Raw genomic sequence first — 21,745 nt, 5'->3', positions numbered from 1 at the left:
CCCAACCTCATGGCAGCAGATTGCATTTCATGTTTCCGTGAGTTTGGGGTCATGTCTTCCAAAAATATCATGAGGGATTCTGATACATGCTTAAAAATAGTTTTTAACCAAAAAAGCAGAGCTAGACCTTGGCTTTAATGGGCATCACACCCAGTTACACATAGAGCTGTGCTATTTTTGTAGAGGTAGGGACTGGCAGTCTGCACAAAAAAATATTGCGCCCTCTCCAGTCTAAATTGGTCATGGCCCACAGTGGTGTTCCATATAACAACTTGGGCAACACCCTGGTCTTATAAAGTTCTAAAGAGAGCCAGTGTGGTGTAGTGGTTAAGAGCGGCAGTCTTGTAATCTGGGGAACCGGGTTCACGTCTCCGCTCCTCCACATGCAGCTGCTGGGTGACCTTGGGCCAGTCACACTTCTTTGAAGTCTCTCAGCCCCACTCACCTCACAGAGTGTTTGTTGTGGGGGAGGAAAGGAAAGGAGAATGTTAGCCACTTTGAGACTCCTGAAGGGGAGTGAAAGGCGGGATATCAAATCCAAACTCTTCTTCTTCTAAAGTGGGCTGCACCAAGTTGCCCCCTTTTGTAAGGTGGAATCGTGGTAGTCCATTTAAAGCTCTACCAGCTAATAGGGTGCTTGATTGAACCTGTGCAGACCATTTTCCTATCCACTGAAAGAACACACAGAGATACTTCAATGAGAATACTTGCTCCAGTGTATTTCTATTGAGTGACCAATTGTACGTTTTCTTAGATTTGCCAAATATCATAACTTTTGTTTTTTGGTATTTTATAGTCAGATGCTCATTCTTGCAGTACAAGCTGAAAAATTAGGCTTGTGTCTCTTTTTCATTTATTCCTTTAGTTAGCGGTTTCCACAATGACATCATGTTCCACAATGTCACCCAAGTAGCAGCCTGAACTCCCCCCCACTAAATTCAGGTTTTCCTAATCGATGGATAACCCAATAAGGGGAAATATACCTATATATAACATCACGTCACTCAACTGTGGACATACTGAAGCACATTGAGAGGATGAATATTTTTACATGTATGGTGACATTTTGCTGGGTGCCATCTATTGCTGCACCCCAACCTGTCTTTTTCTACCGGTGGTTGCTGATTACATGTTCTTGGTAGTTTTGTTTTCAATAACAGCTATTTTGCACAGAACAGCTCTTACACAAATCAGCTGCATTAATAAACAAAAAACAAACAAAAAACTTACCCTATCAGGTACAGGAGATAGGAAAGCAAAAAGGAAGGGAAAGAAATGGCAGTCTGTCATGTGAGTGACTCCAAATCTTAGGCCTGGAGGACACACAATTTATTTATTAATTCATTTAACTGTGCAAATCTGGAATATTGGAAAGCTTGTGTTTTTTTTAAAAAATATTTATATTTGCAGGCACCCACCAACACCTCAGGTTTCCTGATTTGAAGCAACACATACATTATTTTAGCTACACTTTTGTGCAAAATTTTTATACTGGAAACTTTATATTTCAATTTTTTAAAAAAAGAAAAAAGATGCTGTCCACAATTTTTGTGCAGGTCCACAACTAGACCTCAGGTTTCCCAAACCTGCGGTGGGCAGGGAAGCACTAAGCGAAGGAAGGTGACAACTGCACACAGTTCAAATCCATCCCATCAACTATGGCCCACTAGTGTGGCTGGGAAACACTGAGACAGAAATCACCTTCCTTCGCTTAGCGCTTCCCTGCGCACCGCAGGTTTGGGAAACCTGAGGTCTAGTTGTGGGCATGCACAAATTGTGGACAGCATCTTTTGTTTTATTTTTAAAAGGCACACAAATGCACGCATGGAAAGAGCAACCAACTCATGCCTTAATTATACAGTGGTACCTCGGGTTACATACGCTTCAGGTTACATACGCTTCAGGTTACAGACTCCGCTAACCCAGAATTAGTACCTCGGGTTAAGAACTTTGCTTCAGGATGAGAACAGAAATCGTGCTCTGGCGGTGCGGCAGCAGCAGGAGGTCCCATTAGCTAAAGTGGTGCTTCAGGTTAAGAACAGTTTCAGGTTAAGTACGGACCTCCAGAACGAATTAAGTACTTAACCCGAGGTACCACTATATTCCTGGATATTGTGCAGGATTTGATATGTTGCCTAGCATGTATTGCTTGCATTAACTACCGTTATCTGTTACTATGTATTGCTTACGATTTGAACTTTAGCTATATAAAGGTAAAGGTACCCTTGACTGTTAGGTCCAGTCATGGCCACTCTGGGGTCGCGGCGCTCATCTCGCTTTATTGGCCAAGGGAGCCGGCATACAGTTTCCGGGTCATGTGACCAGCATGACTTAGCCGCTTCTGGCGAACCAGAGCAGCGCACGGAAATGCCATTTACCTTTCCACTGGAGCGGTACCTATTTATCTACTTGCACTTTGACGTGCTTTTGAACTGCTAGGTGGGCAGGAGCTGGGACCGAGCAACGGGAGCTCACCCCGATATAACTGCTCTTAATTTTTCGTACTGTCTGGATATTGCACTGTGTATTTACATTATATTGTTTATTATGTTCTGTGTTGTAAACAGCTGTGCAGTCTTTTAACGAAGGTGGTATGCAATTTTTTCATAGTAATAATATTCTGAACTTGGCACTCCAAACCTTCCCCATGGCTGGCATGAGATAGCAGCAGGAGAACGCTCATTATGCCTTGATGGCGAGTTTCCCAAGGATGTAGATGTCCGCTCTTGGAAGTCCACAGTGGTGAGCTACATCCACCTGGAAGGATCCGGATCGTGCCCAATCTTGGAATTAAGGGAGGGGGCCTTAGGACTCCCCCCTCCCATCTTTCCCTGCTGCAGAAAAATACAATAACTGTAATATAATCAAACATATGGCTACAACAGCGAAGTGAATTAAAGCTGAAGTGCAAAATGACACGTGATTTTTTATTTTTTAAAAAAACTTTTGATCCGGAAACTTGGGACTGAATCGAAGGGGGCCTCCTGAAGAACAGAGCTGTTTACAATAGTTACAACAGATTCTTACTGAAATTTACAGCTCGGGGAAAGTTCTTCAAATTTTTCAGCGTAAAAGCGAAGTCGTGGAGCGCCATACACCGGAAAGACAAGAACCGGAACCGCCACTTCCTCTGTTCGACTCTCCAGTTTTATTAACTTTTTTTATTTTTAAAACCAGTCTCGCACTTTCGGTTGTGAATGTACGTAGCCTTAGAAGAAGGCTGGGTCTGTTTCCCCGCCGGAGTTTATTCCTCCCAGCTCCCCGCACCCCATTTAATACCTTCCTCTGTTGCAGAATCACTTGAAAAAAAACAGGGCTGGGGTTAGGAGCTTTCTAGTTTGAACTCGGACCCCCAAGTTCCTTCCAGCCTTGGGCAGCCACGGGAAGCTAAAAACATTTTTTTGGGGGGAGAGGGGTCGGGGGGGGGGAGACCTACTGATTCCCTCACCTCACATTAGCTGTAGATGCTGCTGTCCCCTTTCCAACCCAAAAATTCTGGAAGAAGGGTTGACGAGAGCCTCCTAATGTGCCGATAGTATTTTTTAAAGTTTCTGTAATATTTTTTATTTTTGTAAAGAACCTTTCGCTCTTACTCTCCTCCCCTTTCCGCGATCTTTCTTTCACCCCCCCTTCCAAATATCCCTCACTGAATCGTTTGTAATTTTTTAAAATCTCCCTCCTTCAATCGTCTCCGCTTTGCACGCCTCCCTGTTTATTTTCCAGCTCTGAGACTGGCTCTCTTCCTCTCCCCCTACCCGCTCTATTTTTTTCTTCCTTTCTTCCCTTCAAAAAATAAAAAAACAACAATTTTGCACGGTGCCAAGCTTGGGAGTTTTCACATATTCGCCTCCCCTTTTCTGCAGCCTCCCTCCCCAGCCCCATCAGAGGAAATATTACAATGTTGCAAGCTGACGTAAGGACATTACAAGGAAAGGGCTACATTTCGGAGTGTTTATGAAAAGCCTCGGTACTGTACTGTCACCAGGGGGCATGCAATAGAATGCGTTTCGTCCAACATTTGGAATAATGATCATTTAGCAACCACAACTACCACTACCAACACCACAAAAAAAAAAAAAAAAATCGAGAGAGGGGGGAAAAAGAGGGAGAGAGAGAGAGCTTCCAGTGCGCTTTGGAGTCCGCGCCAGACAGAGGAGCCATGCAGCCAAACTTTCGGGAACCCTTGGTTATTTTTCCTGACATTGCAAGCTCGCCCTTGAGGATCGCTTCTTGAAATCTCCGGGTTTTGTTTTGGCTTTTCTCTCGCCCCGATCCTCGGCGACTTCTCCCGCCGTCTCTAGGCCTGGCGGATCGGCTTCCCTTCGGCAGCGGAGGAGAGGATCAGGAGAGGATCTACCTTAGCGGCGAGGGAGCTGCAGCGAGACGCCCTGCCTGCCTGCCTGCCCGCCCGCCTGCTCTGCCTGGGCTCTGCCTGCCTCTCTCTCTCTCCCTCCTCTCTCTCGCATACGCGCACGCAGAGCTCGCTTGCCTTGGGAGTCCAGTGTTGTTTTGAAGGGAGCTAACATGGCGACGGTGCCCGTCTATTGCATCTGTAGGCTGCCCTACGACGTAACCCGCTTCATGATCGAGTGCGACGCCTGCAAGGACTGGTTTCACGGCAGGTAACACAAAGCGATCGGGCCTCCCCCCCCCCTGCTCTGGGGCACACAGATCCCCCTCCTCTCGCTCGGGGGCCTTTCGCCTCTTCGGCTCGCTAGGGCACGAGAGAGCGAGAGCGAGCGAGAGATGGTGGCGGGGCTCGCAGGAGCTGCTGCTGCTGCTCCTCCGTGCAGTTTTCCAACAGGCCTTTTTGGAGAAGAGGAGGAGGAGCCACTCTCCCCATTTCCCTCTCTTGTATTTTTTGTGTGTATGTGTGTGCGTTGTTTTGTTTTGTAAATTGTCGAGCCCGGGCGCACACAATGGGCTCCCCCCCTCCCCACATCGGGGCTCTAGTGTCAAGGGGCTGCGGGTGGCGGCGGCGGCGGCGGCGGCACTAGCGGGGCGGGGGGGTGGAGAGCTATTGTCCTTTCCTCGGGGAGGGGAGGGCTTGGCTGGCTACTAGCTGAGGAAGGGGTTTTTATTATTGAGGTTATTTTGTTCCTCGCTCGCCGCCAGCCCTGTGGGGGTCTTCATGGGCGGGTGGCCGAGGCGAAGATTTAAAGCTCGGTGCCCGCTCTCACTTTCTCCAGAGAAGGCATGGAGAGCGCGCGAGAGGGATATGAGGGCGGCGGGGGGGGGGGAGGGCGGACGGTGAAAGCGCTTCCACACGACGTCTGGCCAAGGAGGAAGGGTCCCTACGGGGCGGGCGGGAGCTCCTAGGTCTATGAACCGGGCGGGGGTGGGTGTGTGTGTGTGTTGGGGGGCGGGAGTCCGGCTTGTTGGCGAGCCCGCTCCCCCGCGCTGTCGGCGGCCCCGTCGCCTCGCGTCTTCCTGAGGGAAGGAGGGGCGGCCGGGGCTGGGGGTGTTCCCTCACACGCGGGCGAGAGAGGGCGAGCGGTGGCGGGGGTCCCGAGCGAGGCGGCTGAGGGAGAGAGAGAGAACGAGCCCGCGCTGCTGGGCTAGGCTTCCCCCGGGAGAGGAGCGGCCAGGCGGGCCAGTGTGGACTCGGGCGCAGCCAAGGAAGGGAATCCCCCGCCGCGCGGGCTGCAGAAGCCCAGAGCTGCTGGCGCCACTTTTGCTTGGGCGCGGAAGGAGCGAGCGAAACGCCAGGAGGACCCGCTCTCACACTCCAAAGAGAGAGAGAGAGAGAGAGAGAGAGAGAGAGAGAGGCCGGGGGGTGGCAGGAGGAGAGACGCTTCCCCTCCTCGGCGCCCTGAGGTAGCGCCGCGCTGGGCAGGCGCCCACAGCGGCTGCCACGTCCTCCTCCTGCACTTCGGGTGCCCCTCTTCTGCCTCCCCTCACTTCATATTTTAAAACATTCCATTTTAAGGGGTGGGAAATGAATCTGCCTCCTCGAAACACGCACACATACACCCCCCACCCCCCTGCCGCGGGCGGGATCCGCAGGAAAAGGACTGGGGTTGACTGCAGTTCTCTGGGATGGTGGTGGCAGCTTTGGCTGCGTCTCCTCAGCTACATGGAGATCGTTTCAATTCTCCCCGTCCTCAGTTGTTGTGGAATCTGAGACAATGTAACGCGCAGAATGAACGGGGCGGGGGGGGGGGCTGGAAACTTCCCCGGCCACCCGCTCATATCTCTGTCCATCTATCTGATCTGTCAAGGGCGAGGGTGAAGAGCCCTCCCTCGCTCCCCCTTCCGTGGTGCTTCTTGTCCGCAATTGTCACTCCACGCCGAGTCGTCCTGATTGCCTGATGGCAGAGCTGATCGTCCTGATCTTTGTGTCTCTCCGTGGAGGGTTTGTGTGGCAGGAGGCGGGAGGCAGGCGCGTGGTTCATAAATAAATAAAGAATGGAATAAATGGGAGCTGCAGGCAGGAGGGGGAAAGATTTCAGCCAGATTCCCTCGGAGGTCAGTCTTCTCTTTGGGAGGATGGCGGGGGAAGAAACAAATCTTGTGGATATTACCTGAAGAATGCCTCAGATGGAAGCAAACGCCATTGAAATGTCTTGGGCTTCCTTGCTGTGGGTATGAGCTGCCCAAAATAAGCAATGGTTTTTTTGTTTTTTAAATAATTGTTCTCACATGCTGCTCTGTCTCATGCAGATCCGCAGGACTTGAAAATGTTTAATGTTGTCTGGGTTGTTTAAGCTCCGGGTAGGAATTTCGCAGCCTGAATATGTGAAGGCTTCTGACTGGTTATTTTCCTTCTGACTTGCTGCTCTTGTGAAACTGAACTTCCCTTGCAACTTGGTTCCTGACAGCATCAGAGAAGGTATTAAAGGCAGGTTGGTCCTCTTGCTTACTCAGGTTCAAGGGCAAGGGGAATTGCCTCCCCACTGGGGAATACAGAAGTTTGCTCTAAAGTAACAGTAAGGACCAGTTAGGACAACTTTGCGATTGCTTTCTTGATGTTGCCTTTTGCTTTTTTTTAATTGGCTGTATTAATTTATCTGTCTTATGTTTTTGTCAAGCACTGTGTGCTGTGAATTGTGAAAAGGCCACTGCTGTAGAAATAAGTATATCGCTGTCAACAGAAAACTGATAAGAGGGAAGAACTTGATATGATCGACGTTGGAGCTTATTTAATAGTTAGAAAGCCGTTGTGGGGTAGTGGTTGGCATGTCTGAGATGGAGTGGGGAAACCCAAGTTCAAATCCTTTCCCATTAGCTCCTGGGACAGTCACGATCTTACTCAAAAAATGGTAACTGTTATAGAGTGAGAGGAGTTTGTGGTAACCAACCACAGACATGTAAATGTTTGTAGAAGTTTAAGGTATAAATATGCTGTGGTTAAAGGTATGGCATTTGTTTGGTCAGGATGATTTTTTTGGTCATTATTTTACTTGCCTACATTTATCGTTCCCTTCACCCCCCCCCACCTCCTTGCACTCAAGGTAGCAACAATGAGATACAAAAATGCAATGCAAACAAATGCATTTTTCCTCCTGAGAAAATCTGTTCCTTCTTATGTTTCTTCTTATGTATGGTGCATTTTCCCTGCTTTACAAAGATAAACAAATCTGGCTTATCCGTTTGGAGGCTGATTATGCAATTGCAAGATGAAAACCTTGAACGAACAGTAGGGCATCAAGGCCAGTGATTGTTACTTGGTGACAACGTGCAAGTGAGCCTTCTATCAGTAATAGCAGCAGCCTTACAAAATTACTTAAGGTAATTTGTGAGGGAGGGACAGTAAAGACCTTCAAATGCTTCTTAAAAATTTGAATGTATCCAGCTTTTCTGGTTTCTTACTCTTTATTTTAATCTTATTTATTTTCGTACTGTTCCATTTTATTTGCAGTATACGGTTGTGTTGTGTTTTTGGCTCAGTTTCTTCTAGTTTTTGATAGACTTTATTAAAAGTTGTATTTTTATTGTTTTTATGTAAACTTCTGACAGATTTCATTAAGTGACATAACATGTGTGTGTGTACAGCCTAGTATGTGACTCACTTTTATATTGTGTCCATGATATAATGTTTGATGCTCTCTTCCTGCCACCCTTTAACCCATTTTTAAGGGGTAAGGACAAGAAGGTTAGATACATACAGAGCGTATAAGCATATGTGTGATGGAGAAGACATTAGCTGGTCTCCTGTCCAATCCCATCACAAATAGAGGAATGTAGGGGAGTGTTTGCTTGAACCAGTCCCAGGTTACCTGTACAAAAAGGGGGTCTGTTCCCATCATTGTTAATGTCTACTTACTTTCCTTTCCTTCCCTTATACTTGTGTGGGCCTATAATGGCATGTATTTGGATAGATAAGCAGAAAATGAATGTGCATATCCATCCTAAACAAGTCTTGTGTGGAAGAAGACTGAGAAATGAATGTCTGGGTAGGATATACAGTATAAATAAATATGAAGGAAATTGTGCGGTGGCAGATGTTTTCCCCCTTGTGTTTAACTGAAAATCATAAAGATATTAAATAAAAACAACGATGGGATGTTGTTATAGCTCTCTTAACTTATCATAGGAAGCTGCCAGGATAATACTCTGAACACAGGAAGTTGTAAAACCTAATCTGAAGACAAAAAGCTGATGCAATGACATTTTCTCCAGAGAAAATAATGATATTCTTTTCAGTAGTTCTTCATTAGCTGCTAACATCAAAATTGTGTGTGTTTAAGAAAAAAGTGACATACAATTATAACTAATCTAACTGATGAATGAAAAACTTGTTTGAAAGTATACTTGATTATAGGTTTTCAAAATGTATTCTTCACATGATCTGCAAGTGAATTCAGCATTCTGTTTACATTAATTCTGAAAATACTGTTTGATTTGTTGCTATATGCATATATATTTTAAGCTTCGCTTGTTAATAGACTTCATAAACTACTATCAAGGATGAAGTGTGAACATCATAGTGTCAGACAAATACAAAGGGAAAATTGTGTAGACTTTTAGGACACACAATTCAGAGCCTGTGGATTTGTGATCTTAGTACTTGTAAATGAAGAGGTTCTTGTCTGTCTCAGGATGTTGGTCAGGAAAGGTGAAAAGCCACTTGAAAAAATCAGTAAAATTTAGAAAATTTCAAGTAATCTATCCTTTGGCATTTCCAATTTACCAGTTTGAACAAATTAAAATCTTCCAATTCTGATGGAACATTTCTTTACCAGGTTATGTCAGAACAGTCTACGGCATTTAGTTTTATATTTTGGTTTAATACTGGCTTGCAGAGCTGAAATCAGTTTGTCAGCACCTAGCTGAATCCCCAAATAACCAATGCAGATTCTGGGTTCAAGGGTCTGTCAATTTTGTAGCAGTTTAATATGACTAAGTCTGATTGAAAGCAATAGGTTTTGAAGTTACGCACATAGTCAGTTTGTTTTATTTCCATATCTCTTGCATCCTTTCAGAATATTGTCCATATATCAAATGTTCATTCAGCAACCCTTAGCATGGTAGACTGATGTACAATAATGAAGAACATGCACTCTTCAATAGGTAATTCATTATTGACTCAGCATGACTGATGACTAAATATTCATTGATTTTCAGAAACCTCTAAGTGCACACATGTTCTTAAAAACAAAAAGAGAGAGTATTACATTCATTAGAAAAATGTAACATGTAGATGTGATAGCTCCAATGCCCAGCTGGTTCTCCTTTGCCTATAAGAAGTCTCCCATTCACTTTCAAGGGAGGAAAAATGCTGCATTTGCAGCAAATCTTCTTCAGTGAAAGGGCTTTCCTGTTTGCAGAAATGCTCCAGTTTTGCATAAGGATGGATATGGGTTTCTGTATTGGTAAATAAGACAATTGTTTCCGATGTGTTAGGGCAGGTCTACACTTAAGGCAGACAATTTGTTCAGTAATGAGAGTTCCTTCTGCACAATCCACAGGCCTTGTAAGGATGTTTAAAAATGTATGTATCTCACATTTTTAAGGGGGAAAGTGTGCTTCAAATTCTTGCGCTCAGAGAGCTAATGCTGAAAATGTGAGCGCAACAACATTAAAGGTTAAAAAAATAATTGGTAAGAAAAATGTAGTTCATTTCAACTCCACTGTGATTTTTGAGTTCACATTTAAAGACTTTTGTAGAGCAGAGTTCAGTGTTCACATTTGACTTCTTGCAACGTAACATGTTGCAAGAGTGCAGCATGTTGTCCAGCTGCATGAATACCCACGTCAATGAAAATGATATGGCAATTATATTATTAGAAACAAAAAATGCAAATAAAGTACTGTATGGCCTTCTGGCTCCAAAACAATGTTTGGACCTAGTACTGTAAGAGTGAGAAACATACTTTAAAAGGGGGGGGGTTCTCAGAATGCACACAATTCTGCCAATGTAGTAAAGAATGTATAGTAGCTGAAAGGTTGCCATTTTCCATTGATGCATACCTGAAACTTGAGTTCTTCAGAGGCGCTTCTCCAGGTGCTCTGGCTATTAGGGAAAAAGACTTTTTGTTGGTGGTAGTCCAACTATGGAATACAGTGGCATAGCGTGGGGGGTGCAGGGGGGGCCGGGCGCAACATCTGGGGGTTAGGGTTAGGGTGCGCAAATCCACGGGTTAGGGTGCGCAAATCCACGGGTTAGGGGGCGCAAATCCATGGGTTAGGGGCGCAAATTACTTGCCTTGCCCTGGGTGCTGACAACCCACGCTACGCCACTGATGGAATATTCTCTCTATAGAGGCCTGCCTGGCTCCTGTTTGGGTTCATTTCAGTGCCAGGCCCTTTCACCTGGCTTTTAAAATACCTTTTTAATATTTCAATATTTTAAAATTATGTTTAAATCTAGTGCTTTTATAGCTGATTGTTATATTTTAATATTGATATTTTAAGCCACCTAGATAACACTGTTATTGAGTGGCATATAAATATGGTATGTAAGTAATTATCATGGGCATCTTGGTGTCATTCCTACTAAGGAGCAGTTTGGAAAGCTGTATCAGTTTATTTTCTGCAGAGGTTTGATAAGGTGAGATCAGAAAAGCAAAAACTATTGCCTTTTCCATAAGAATCACATACACTGGAATTTAAACCCAAATTAGCACTTTTTGTTGGAAGGTTTTTAAAACTAAAAATGTATTACAGTGGTACCTTGGGTTACATACGCTTCAGGTTATATACGCTTCAGGTTACAGACCCCGCTAACCCAGAAATAGCGCTTCAGGTTAAGAACTTTGCTTCAGGATGAGAACAGAAATCGTGCTCCGGCGGTGCGGCAGCAGCAGGAGGCCCCATTAGCTAAAATGGTGCTTCAGGTTAAGAACAGTTTCAGGTTAAGTACGGACCTCCGGAACGAATTAAGTACTTAACCCGAGGTACCACTATAGTTGACAATGAGAATCAAATTCTTTGTGAATTTCATGTGGACTCCCAGCAATTATAATATTGTATGAGCATAATACTCTTATTACAATATAATCCCAATTAATGCACAATTCCCAGTAAGCCAAAAGTCTGCAAATTTAGCTGATATGCTTTTTCTTTCATGTAAATCAGAAATTCATAGTAACAATAGTGGGGTTTTTTCTCTCTCTTTTGCATGCTTTTAGCTTTTGATAAAAATGGCTGTTTAATATTCAGAATGATGGCATAAATATGTGAAATGGATCCTCAGATGGATCTATCCCAGACAGTTGTTGGGCAGGGGACAGGTTTCTAGTCCAAGTGGGAAATTGCACCAGGTCTCATACATACCAGTTCCAGATCCAGGAAGTGAAGTCAGATCAAGTAAAGGTCAAGTCCGCCTAAGCAAGGTCAGCCAAAGGAGAGGTCAAACGTCTGAAAGTCAAAGAAACAATCTGGGTAACACCTTGAATAGTTCCAAGGGGATCCTAAACTGGAAGGTAGACTACTGTTGCGTCAACATTTCGCTTCAGTAGGGTGGCAACTTCCTTTGAGCAGCAAGCCCTGCTCCTCTTGAGCAGAACCTCTATTTTTAAAGAGGCCCAGTCTGTTTTAGGAAGCTGTGGACTACATGGGGGCGGCGACTGTAGTTTTACTGTGGCCCCAGAGCTAGGGCCCTCAGAGTCTAAAGACAGTAATGTGCCCTCACCAGGTGGAGAGACACTGGGTTCATGAGCTCCTCTGCTGCTGGAACTACTGAGGAGGCATTGATGTTACAGTCTGGTTCAGAAAGCACATTGTTCTCCAACACAGATAGATCCACTAAACCCATGTCCAATTCCCCTGAAGATGGGGAGTGACAAGACTGGAAATTGCATCTCACCGTTTTTCACCAAGAAGATCAGTAAAGCCCTATAGAATGTAATCAAATAACAGAGAACGGTGAAACTCACAGTAGCCCAATACAGTGGTACTTCTGGTTACGTACTTAATTCATTCCGGAGGTCCATTCTTAACCTGAAACTGTTCTTAATCTGAAGCACCACTTTAGCTAATGGGGCCTGCCGCGCTGCTGCCGCACAATTTCTGTTCTCACCCTGGAGCAAAGTTCTTAACCCGAGATACTATTTCTGGCTTAGCGGAGTCTGTAACCTGAAGCGTATGTAACCTGAAGCGTATGTATCCCGAGGTACCACTGTATATAGGACAGTACAAAAGCCTGGTTGCAAAAAGCAGTTATAACTACCCTCCTAAACATAAGCAATGAAGGAGTTATCTGGATTTCCAGAGGTGGGAGTTCCAGAGCCTGGGGCCCACCACAGAAAAGGCCCTTCTGAGCATTGTCATGTTGAGACAGAAGAAGGGGTTCTCTTTGGAAGATTTCGGTTCTCAGGCAAGATTATATACAGCAATGTGGTCTTTCATGTTGTATAGGTAAAAAACAGCACTTTGGAAGCAAGTTGGCCCCCAATGTAGTCAGCACACAACCCCTATATTGCACGCACATAAGAAGCCTGGCTGCTGTATTGTGGACAACCAGACATTTCCAAAGGTCTTGAAAAGGCAGCCTATGGAACACATATTTCAAGCAAGAGGGGACTTAAGGCATGGATCATGGTTGCCAGATCAGAAAATTCCAGAAAGGAATGTAGCTGACACAACATTTTTAACTGTGCAAAGACACTCCTGGCTATAGTTGAGGTCCGAAAATCCAGGGGGCAGAAAGAGCTTGTGATCCTGGATAACTGGAATGTATTTGCCCTCACCTTCCTGTAGGTATATAGCTGAACTGGGCCAGAGCCACCAGCTGAAGGACATAGCCTGGGACCCCAAAAGTGTGAGGAAGAACCTGCCTGTGAGTTGAGAACTACAGGAAGAGTCTAGTTTGACTTCTAACAGCAGCAGCAGCAGATTGGCATGCAGCCGCGATGACTAAATATTGTACAGGGCTAATATTAAAAGACTTTATTATTAGCCAAAGAGGAGTGGCAGAAAGAAAGAACATCTTTCTTTGCTCTTGTGGGAACAAGTTGCTCTGTTGCGAGAATGTCTCCAAACATTACACCTCAAAGCCGAGGGAAAAACAAGTGATCCAAAGATGTCTTAACATATGTGTAAAAACTTTAAAGAATAGGACAAGTTTGTTGTCAGGTTGGATCTAATGGTAGCAACTTGAAAAACCCTTTGAGGCAACAGTGTTGTTGTTGTTGTTGTTGTTGTTATAGTTATATTTATTACCCACTCTTCACCAGACGGTCCTAGAGACGGTTACAGCAATAGAAAATACAGCATTAAAAAGAGTTTAAGGCAAATTACCATTACAACTAGAATGGGTCCTAAAATATAGATCTATGACTGTGTCTCAAGTGTCAAAGGGCAAGGCAAAGAGATGCGTCTTCAGCATATGGTGGAAGCTATGCAATGAGGTTCCAGACAATCTCTGTGGGAAGGAAATTCCATAACCCAGTGGCTGCCATGGAGAATGTTCTCTCCTAAATCCTCACCACCACCACCAACCAAAAGGGCAGTGGAACTACCTGAACGGTTTACAGGAATTAAGTTTATACTACTGTTTCCCTCTGACTATGATGTTGACTGATGAGAGGATCATAAAAGCAGAATAATATCTTCCTCCTCCAGCTGCCCTTCCAAATTTTAACCCACATTTTCTCCACGTATCTGCTCCCAATGAGAAAATATTTTCAAAAGAGGAGATAACCCCGGACTGCTGTCTGGAGCAGCCTTTGCCTACCTTCTTACAGCTTCTTTCCTTCTTACAGCCTTTGCCTACCTTCTTACAGCAGACCACTGGTCATGCTGCCTGGGGCTGATGGGAGTTACATCCCAAAATATCTGACAGCAGCAGGTTGCAGAAGGCTGCTCTAGGCTCTGTGGTCTTCATGTGGTCTTGCAATACTAGACCAGAGACTATGGGTTGTATCCAATGTGTACAAGCAAAATGCTCCTCGCAGAATTGGACTTCCCTGTCCTCTTTCTCTTTTTCAGTGTGCACCCCTCCAAAAAAATCTGCCCAATGGAGTTCACCCTCCATTGGAGGGTGTTCACCCAATTTTGCAGGGTGTACAGGGAGGTGGATGGGAGAGGCGAGGAGAGTGGAAGTCTTTTGTTCAAGTGGAATAACAGCTTTGGATACGACGTTAGGACTTTAAAAGGTGCAGTTATGTTCTATCTCTCTCTCACAGCTTTATTGTGGTCCATAGACCCAAAATACACAGTACAACAACAATACAGATCAACAGTTATTAAGGTGTAAGAGCAGCCTTGCTAGCCAACGGAGAAGCTTAGTTATGTTCATACTGTTGACATGACTGGTTCATTTCAATGAATAGTAGTCTATCTCTTATGGTTAAAAGGTGAGCTGATGCAATGGGTGGAAAGCAAAACTCTTGTCAACTTTCATTTACTAGCCTTGGGTAATGTATCAATTCTACCAATCACAGTGGTGCCTTTATATTTAGAAATACGTATCCAGAGACCCTTCTGAGGGAAGTGTGGAGGGTGGCAATGTGAAAAAGGAGATTTTCAGTAGTGCCTCCCCATTTGTGGAATGTTCTTTCCAGGGAAATACAGTGCTGTCAGATTTCAGATGCCTCGTTAAAACATTCTTGTTTACAAAAACCTTTGGTTGTTAACTGTGATTATATGGCAGAATGATTCTGGCCTGTTTGTGGTGTTCATATTTTTTCTGGGTGGGGCAGGATTTGCCCTTTTTATAACAATTGATGAGCACTTTTTCAACTTTAATTTGCATTTGCTCTGTTGTAAGCAGTGTATATTCTGCAGAATCTGTAAGTCACTTTGAGATTTCCCTGTGTGCAGAAGTGATATAAATAAAAAAAAATGTTTTGTCATCAAATATGTATTTAAGTAGTTATTAAAACACAAACTTTTCTACATCTTTTCTTTTTTTTACTAACAGATTAAATGCGGAAAAGGAACAGTATGAATAAATACATGCCAAATTGGCATGGACCAGGAAGATACTGAACTGGCCATCCCAGGTGTGAAGTTTGAGGATGTCATTGTAAAACATCTGGCCTACTAGGCATGATATCATTCTAGTTAGTCTGGCTGCCACTGTGGTATCTGTGGCCAAATATGTCAATCTTGGATTGGCCTTTCTTCTCAAATATGTACTAACAAACAAAGCTCATTTGTCATTTTGATAGGAGACGCAATTATAATAGCATAATAAATAGGGTGCCATAAAGTGAGAAAGGAAGTTACTTACACCTGAAGTGTAAACAAACCAAAGAGGACAGAGTGTATGTTTTGTGGCAAACTCTCAAAAGTACAATTGCAGCAAACTGCACATACAGCAAAGGGCCATGTTAATGCCATCTTATCCATTTTATGGTTTCATTTTGATTGGCTCAATCCCAAGATCATAACTCTGCTCCTTGACAACAGTTATGATTATGGAAGTTTCCCTCTTCAGGGAAAGTTGCTCTGGACAGTGTTGTGGTTTCTTCACCTTGCACCTTCTTTTTAAAAAATGCAAATCAGCTTTAGTATGATAATGGTTTTATAATCCATTGTTATTGTTGTTGCAGCAGTAAATTAAATATAGTATCTTGGACAAATGAGATCTCATAGGAAACATGTGCATACTGAAAGTACTGTACTTCCCTGCAGTTTGGCAGAGACTTAAAATAGCTGTTAAATGACAAGCTAATGTGATTTTAAGAACACATGTCAGACATTGCTAGTTCTTATTATGCATTCTATCAGAGTCAACATATCCAGATGCAATTGCACTTTCTGGAGAGCTGCTTCAAACAGGATGTCATTACTTGCTATGCGCAATTTTAATGTATTAGAGACTTTTTTAAATGCTGGGAGTTCTTTAACATGAGAAGAATATGAAAAAGATCATATCCTCCCACATATTCTTCTATGCATCGTGGAAGAAAACAGGTAATGCAAAAAGAAAAAAGAAAAGTTGGGGCTAAATTAACTATTACTGAGGTGTATGATGATTTGAACCACCATTCTGGGTATATTTGCTTCACATGCATTTTGGCAGCTGAAAGTTGCCAGGAAACATGTGTGAGAAGTGAATTTTGCCAATAATGGGCTGATCATTACTGGTGCTAAAATAAAAGCTATTTCCCAATATAACCATTTGCCCTTTAATGCCTGTGGAAAGTGCAAGTACAAACATATGATCTGTAAAGCAGCAGGTAGATCATACGGTTGCACACATGCTGTGCTGCAAGCCTGTGCACCTGTGGGGGTTTTTCCAGGGGGAGTTGCAAAGTATAATATTCCAAATAAATAAATAGAACCTTGCATCAGAGAGCAGGCCTACCATTTCTGGTAGATTTGTTTGACTGAGCAGTGGCGAGGCCTGGGTAGACCCGGTATCCAAAAACCTCATACTCCAAGTCTACCCCTTCGTGGGTTATTGATAAGTAAACCAGCCATCTATCTACAGGCAGCCCAGACATCCAAACAACATATTTCCACTCCATGGTCTCCTCCATTCTTGCCCTGTCTTCCTTTATCTCCTTTATACGCCAGCATGGTGTAGTGGTTAAGAGCGGTGGACTTGTAATCTGGTGAACCGGGTTCGCTTTCCCGCTCTTCCACATGCAGCTGCTGGGTGACCTTGGGCTAGTCACACTTCTATGAAGTGTCTCAGCCTCACTCACCTCACAGAGTGTTTGTCATCATCATAGACTTTTATTGCGCTAGCCATAGGCCATGGCATCATTCAGAAAAATAACAAAAGGAAAAACAGCAAAAACCATAAAAATCATCAGGCACCACACATACAAAATAAACCACGGTCACAACTACTAAGATTGTTTGTTACATAAAATAGAATAGCAGAAGATTCTCTAGTAAAATATGCCAAATTAAATATCCGAATCCCCTTTTCAAAGTGTTTGTTGTGCAGGAGGAAGGGAAAAGGAGATTGTTAGCCTCTTTGAGACTCCTTAGGGTAATGATAAAGTGGGATATCAAGTCCAAACTCTTCTTCTTCTTCTCTAGCGCATTGTACTGCTGCTGCAGTTGACTTCACAGTCCCATCACCACTGCATTTCCCTTAAAAAATGCCACCACCAAGCACACATACAAATGCAGAAGTAACAACAATGGACTACACTTCACAATTGCCATATACTCCCTCCTCACTCGCTTCAGCAATATGTGCATGGGAACACTGGGTTGCTTTGCAGGCCTGGTGTAGACCACAGCCTCTCAGCCATTCCTGCCCCCCACAATTTGGGTAGAACAATGGCGGAAGCTTTCTGTCTTGGCATCAATAGAGCAATTTTGACAAACTCAGAATAAAACCACATTTTTAATGCAATGCGTTAGAAAGATTGTGAGCGTGGGACCTGAACCAATGGATTCAATTGACGAGAAAGGAAATTCCCACGAAACACTAGGAATAACTTTCTGGTGGTAAAAAAACCTATCCAACAGTGGATGGCTACCTGTCAGGGATTCCCTAGGTGTGATTCCTGTATTGCAGAGGTTTGGACTAGATGACTATTGGGGTCCCATATTATAAATTAGTTTTTGTACTATGTTACAAGTGCTGCTAGGAGTCGTTTCTTTTTATTTCCCAATGGATTTCTTATCAATAAAAAAATTACTGTGGCACTATCAAGTTTTCATTCTGAAAGTGTGGCCCAGAGAGGAAAGTTTGAGAAACCACTGCAGCAACACTGCTGTGGTCTAATGAGACCCAAATCTTGCTGAGCCCAATGGGACTTACTCCCAGGTTAAGAGGGCATAGGATTGCAACCTGCTTCCTTTACATTGGGGGGAAGCTGCTTCACTAATGCACAAGCACTTCACCCAGTCTGTGTTGCCCTCTTTCCCCCACTGCCTTAGCAACCAGGAGGAGCAGGACCTCTTTGCTTGCTTGTCCAGGGATATAAAATGTCTGTCTCCAGTGATCAGGCACCAGTCTAATTGGACCATGGCATCAGCAGGCCTTTGATTGCAAGATTATGCTGCTCTGCAGAGCCTGGATTATCATGATGCCATCAGAAAAATAATCGCATGAAGGCAAGGGCACATTCTGAGATAATGTCAGCAGAATTCCAGGACTTGGAAGCACAGGTGTAAAAGGATGTCACATAGAGGAGGGAGAAAGGTTGTTTTCTGCTGCTCCAGAGAAGCGGACACGGAGCAATGGATCCAAACTACAAGAAAGAAGATTCCACCTAAACATTAGGAAGAACTTCCTGACAGTAAGAGCTGTTCGACAGTGGAGTTTGCTGCCAAGGAGTGTGGTGGAGTCTCCTTCTTTGGAGGTCTTTAAGCAGAGGCTTGACAACCATATGTCAGGATTGCTCTGGTGGGGTTTCCTGCTTGGCAGGGGGTTGGACTCGATGGCCCTTGTGGTCTCTTCCAATTCTATGATTCTACGTACCTATTTCTGCAATTTAAAAGTTGGAAGTATTATGTCATGGTTAGTGTGCGTGGCTGGGGTGAGCTTTCCTCTTCATTTTTATGAATGGAAAAAAGGCATTTTGCACCACTTCTACTGCAAAGTAGAATGATAGATTGTCCCCTTTAAATACCAGTAATTGAATACCAAACTAAGAGGGAATCAGTTACTTCCAGTGTTATAACTCAATAGTTTTGCAGTTATAAAGACCTTTTTGCAAGTCTGTTTTCAGGATGGTGGTAGTAATTCTGCCTTAATAATTCTTTTTAATTCATAGGGTTTTTTTTTTTTAAAAAAAAGATTGCTGTAGTGCAGGCTCTCTTCTGCCTAAAAATAATGAGAAAAAAAATCAGTTGGAAAACAACCACAGTTTGATCCATGCTAATGGGCAATAACATTGGGATAACAAGCATCTTGTAGGTGTATGGATAAAGTAAGCACATCAGTGGTGATTATGAAGTAGGTCCCATTGAGCTCAGCAGATGTGACTTCTGAGCAGGCATGAATAGGATTTCTCTGTTAATCGGTGTGTCTGAAATAACATATTCATATTTATTTTTCATCAATTTGGTAAATGTTCACGAGTCTGCAGATGACTGAAACAGTTGAGGCAAACCACAATTTACTTCAGGATGGACAAGCAAAACACAATCATGTGCATCTCAAGGGCATCATTCAGTTATTAATGACAGTGCATGTTCCTAGGCATTTCTGATCTCATTTTCTTCCGCGTGCTTATTGCATTTTAGTGTAATGCCTTGTTAAGAAATATTTAGGGAGCTGCATGTCAGCTTGAAGGAAATGAGTGCTGCAGACATGAGCGGCAATCTTTAAGGGTAAATAGATTTAGAAGTGCACAGAGAAAGAGAAGGAAAGCTGGAGTATATTTCATAATCAGATTAATACACATTAGTATTAGTCATGGTTTTTTATACAGCAAAAGATGTAACTAATGGATGTGGTCATTTCTTAAGAACCCTCCTGATATCATATTCTGTGTGTGTTCCAGCTGCACAGGTTGGTATGGGGAAGTCTCAGGTGTTCACGCTATCTTTCCTGCTCTCTCAACAAACAGGTGAATAAAAAAAGAAACTCACTCTTGTGTAAGGCATGAAAATGCTGTGACATTTGCTTTGCTAAAGAGGGAGCAATGAATTGCATAGGGTGCCTTAAATGTTACTGCCGTGTAGTTTGTTGCTCAAGCTAATTTCAGAAAATTCATTAGATGCTTTTTAGTTGAATAATTTAAAGCCACAGGTTGCACATTTCCAGGCAGAAACACAACATATTTGGGTACACCGTGTTTAGTCTGAAAATGAAAAAAAAAATTGCTCAGGGGCCTCTTAGAGGCATGCTTTGAAGTCTTTGCTCCTGAGATAAGGCAGGTCAAAATACAGTAAATAAATTAAAGAGACAATATGTATTTACACTGCTGCTGAGCCTGATGATACAGGGATGAGAATGTTTGCTGTTTCTAGAAGCAGAAAAATTCTGCACAGTAAGGAGATTGGGTCTTCAATTTTGGAAATATTGTATGAGGCAACATTGCATTGTGTGTGCCAGGTGCATGAGGGGTCTGGAGGACTGATACATTATAGTTATGGGCCACCTGTTCAGTACTCCTGGGGGTGACTAGAAATGTGTATTAACTAAGTCAATGGCATTGTCAGGTGGTCAATTTCGTATTGTCAGTAGGCCTATGGGCAAAAAATCTTTAAATGCAGGTGCATACTTCTCAGCTTATTAGCTTAATGTTTCTTAGTCATGTTCACCATCTGGTTTCTGAACAAAAAACCAACAAACAAAGCCCATGGCACTTTATAGTTCTTTAATACGCACTGCTGCTATGAATAGAAATCATTGTTTCAGTTCACTTTGCATTATTAAGCTCGCTCTCTGTAACTTTCAATAGCATTCCATAATTTCATTTCTCCCTGCTATATATATATTTATTAACGATATATAGCACAAAGAGTGATAACACAGTTTAATCAAGGATGAAAACATGTACTATACCCAGGTCTTGTTTATCAAACAGTTTGCCTTCCCATCTAAAGAGCCCTCAAGGCAATGTGCATAAGATTGCAAGGCGACGTCACGCACAGCATTCAGATGCACCTTTTTCAGAAACAGCATAAGGTTGTAGTTTTGTGGCAGAGCACATTACTGCATGCAAAAGGTTCCATTTTTAATTCATGGCATCTCTAGGCAGGTCTGGGAAAGATCCTGTCTGAAATGCAGAACAGCCACTAAAATAGATGGGCCAATAGTCTGAGTCAGTGTAAGTTTGGCTGCAAAAGCTAGACTGCTAGCAGAAGCCTCGTGTCAAATCTTGTAGAAAATCCAGTTCCAATGAATCATTTGCACTTGTTGTTGTTTAGTCGTTTAGTCGTGACCCCATGGACCAGAGCACGCCAGGCACTCCTGTCTTCCACGGCCTCTCACAGTTTGGTCAAACCCATGCTGGTAGCTTCAAGAACACTGTCCAGCCATCTTGTCCTCTGTTGTCCCCCATTTGCACTTGTAGAATATCCATTGTGCAGCCGCCGCCACCATTACTATACCCAGTGCATGCACACTACAGTGGTATGCCCCACAGAGAAACCTACGGTCTGCAAATAATAACATCCTCAAGGTCCCAGGCCTCAGAGAGGTTAGGCTGGCCTCAACTAGAGCCAGGGCCTTCTCGGCTGCGGCTCCAATCTGGTGGAACGCTCTGTCACAAGAGACTAGGGCCCTGCGGGACCTGACATCCTTCCGCAGGGCCTGCAAGACAGAGTTGTTCCACCAGGCCTTTGGCCAGGGCGCAGCCTGACTCCCTCCTCTGGCAACCTGCTTAGAATCTTGCTTAATTAGTTGCCATTAATTTGATTTTAATTGATTTTTATAATGAAATATTTTTAGAATGTGTGAATATCTGATTGTTTGATTGTTGATTGTTGTTAG

General features: G+C 43.6%; 2 protein-coding genes across 3 annotated transcripts in view; one reads left to right on the top strand and one right to left on the bottom strand.

Annotated features, from left to right (window-relative positions):
* The window catches only part of NINJ1 (ninjurin 1), a 455,488-nt gene that overhangs the window by 353,487 nt on the left and 80,256 nt on the right, over positions 1-21,745 (bottom strand). The window lies entirely within an intron of this gene.
* PHF2 (PHD finger protein 2) overlaps positions 3,686-21,745 on the top strand; it is a 120,230-nt gene continuing 102,170 nt past the window's right edge. Inside the window, exon 1 of one of the 2 annotated variants that reach the window (XM_083726999.1) lies at positions 3,686-4,622. In XM_083726999.1, the coding sequence (XP_083583125.1) occupies positions 4,525-4,622 (98 nt within the window). In that variant the 5' untranslated portion in view covers positions 3,686-4,524. Of the gene's footprint in view, positions 4,623-5,956; positions 6,582-21,745 lie in introns of those variants that run through there. The other variant, XM_083727000.1, reaches the window with a different exon arrangement.

Source organism: Podarcis gaigeae (genome assembly GCF_964106915.1).
Source record: "Podarcis gaigeae genome assembly, chromosome: 2".
Taxonomy (NCBI): Eukaryota; Metazoa; Chordata; class Lepidosauria; order Squamata; family Lacertidae; genus Podarcis; species Podarcis gaigeae.
This window is presented reverse-complemented; position numbering and strand designations above follow the sequence as displayed.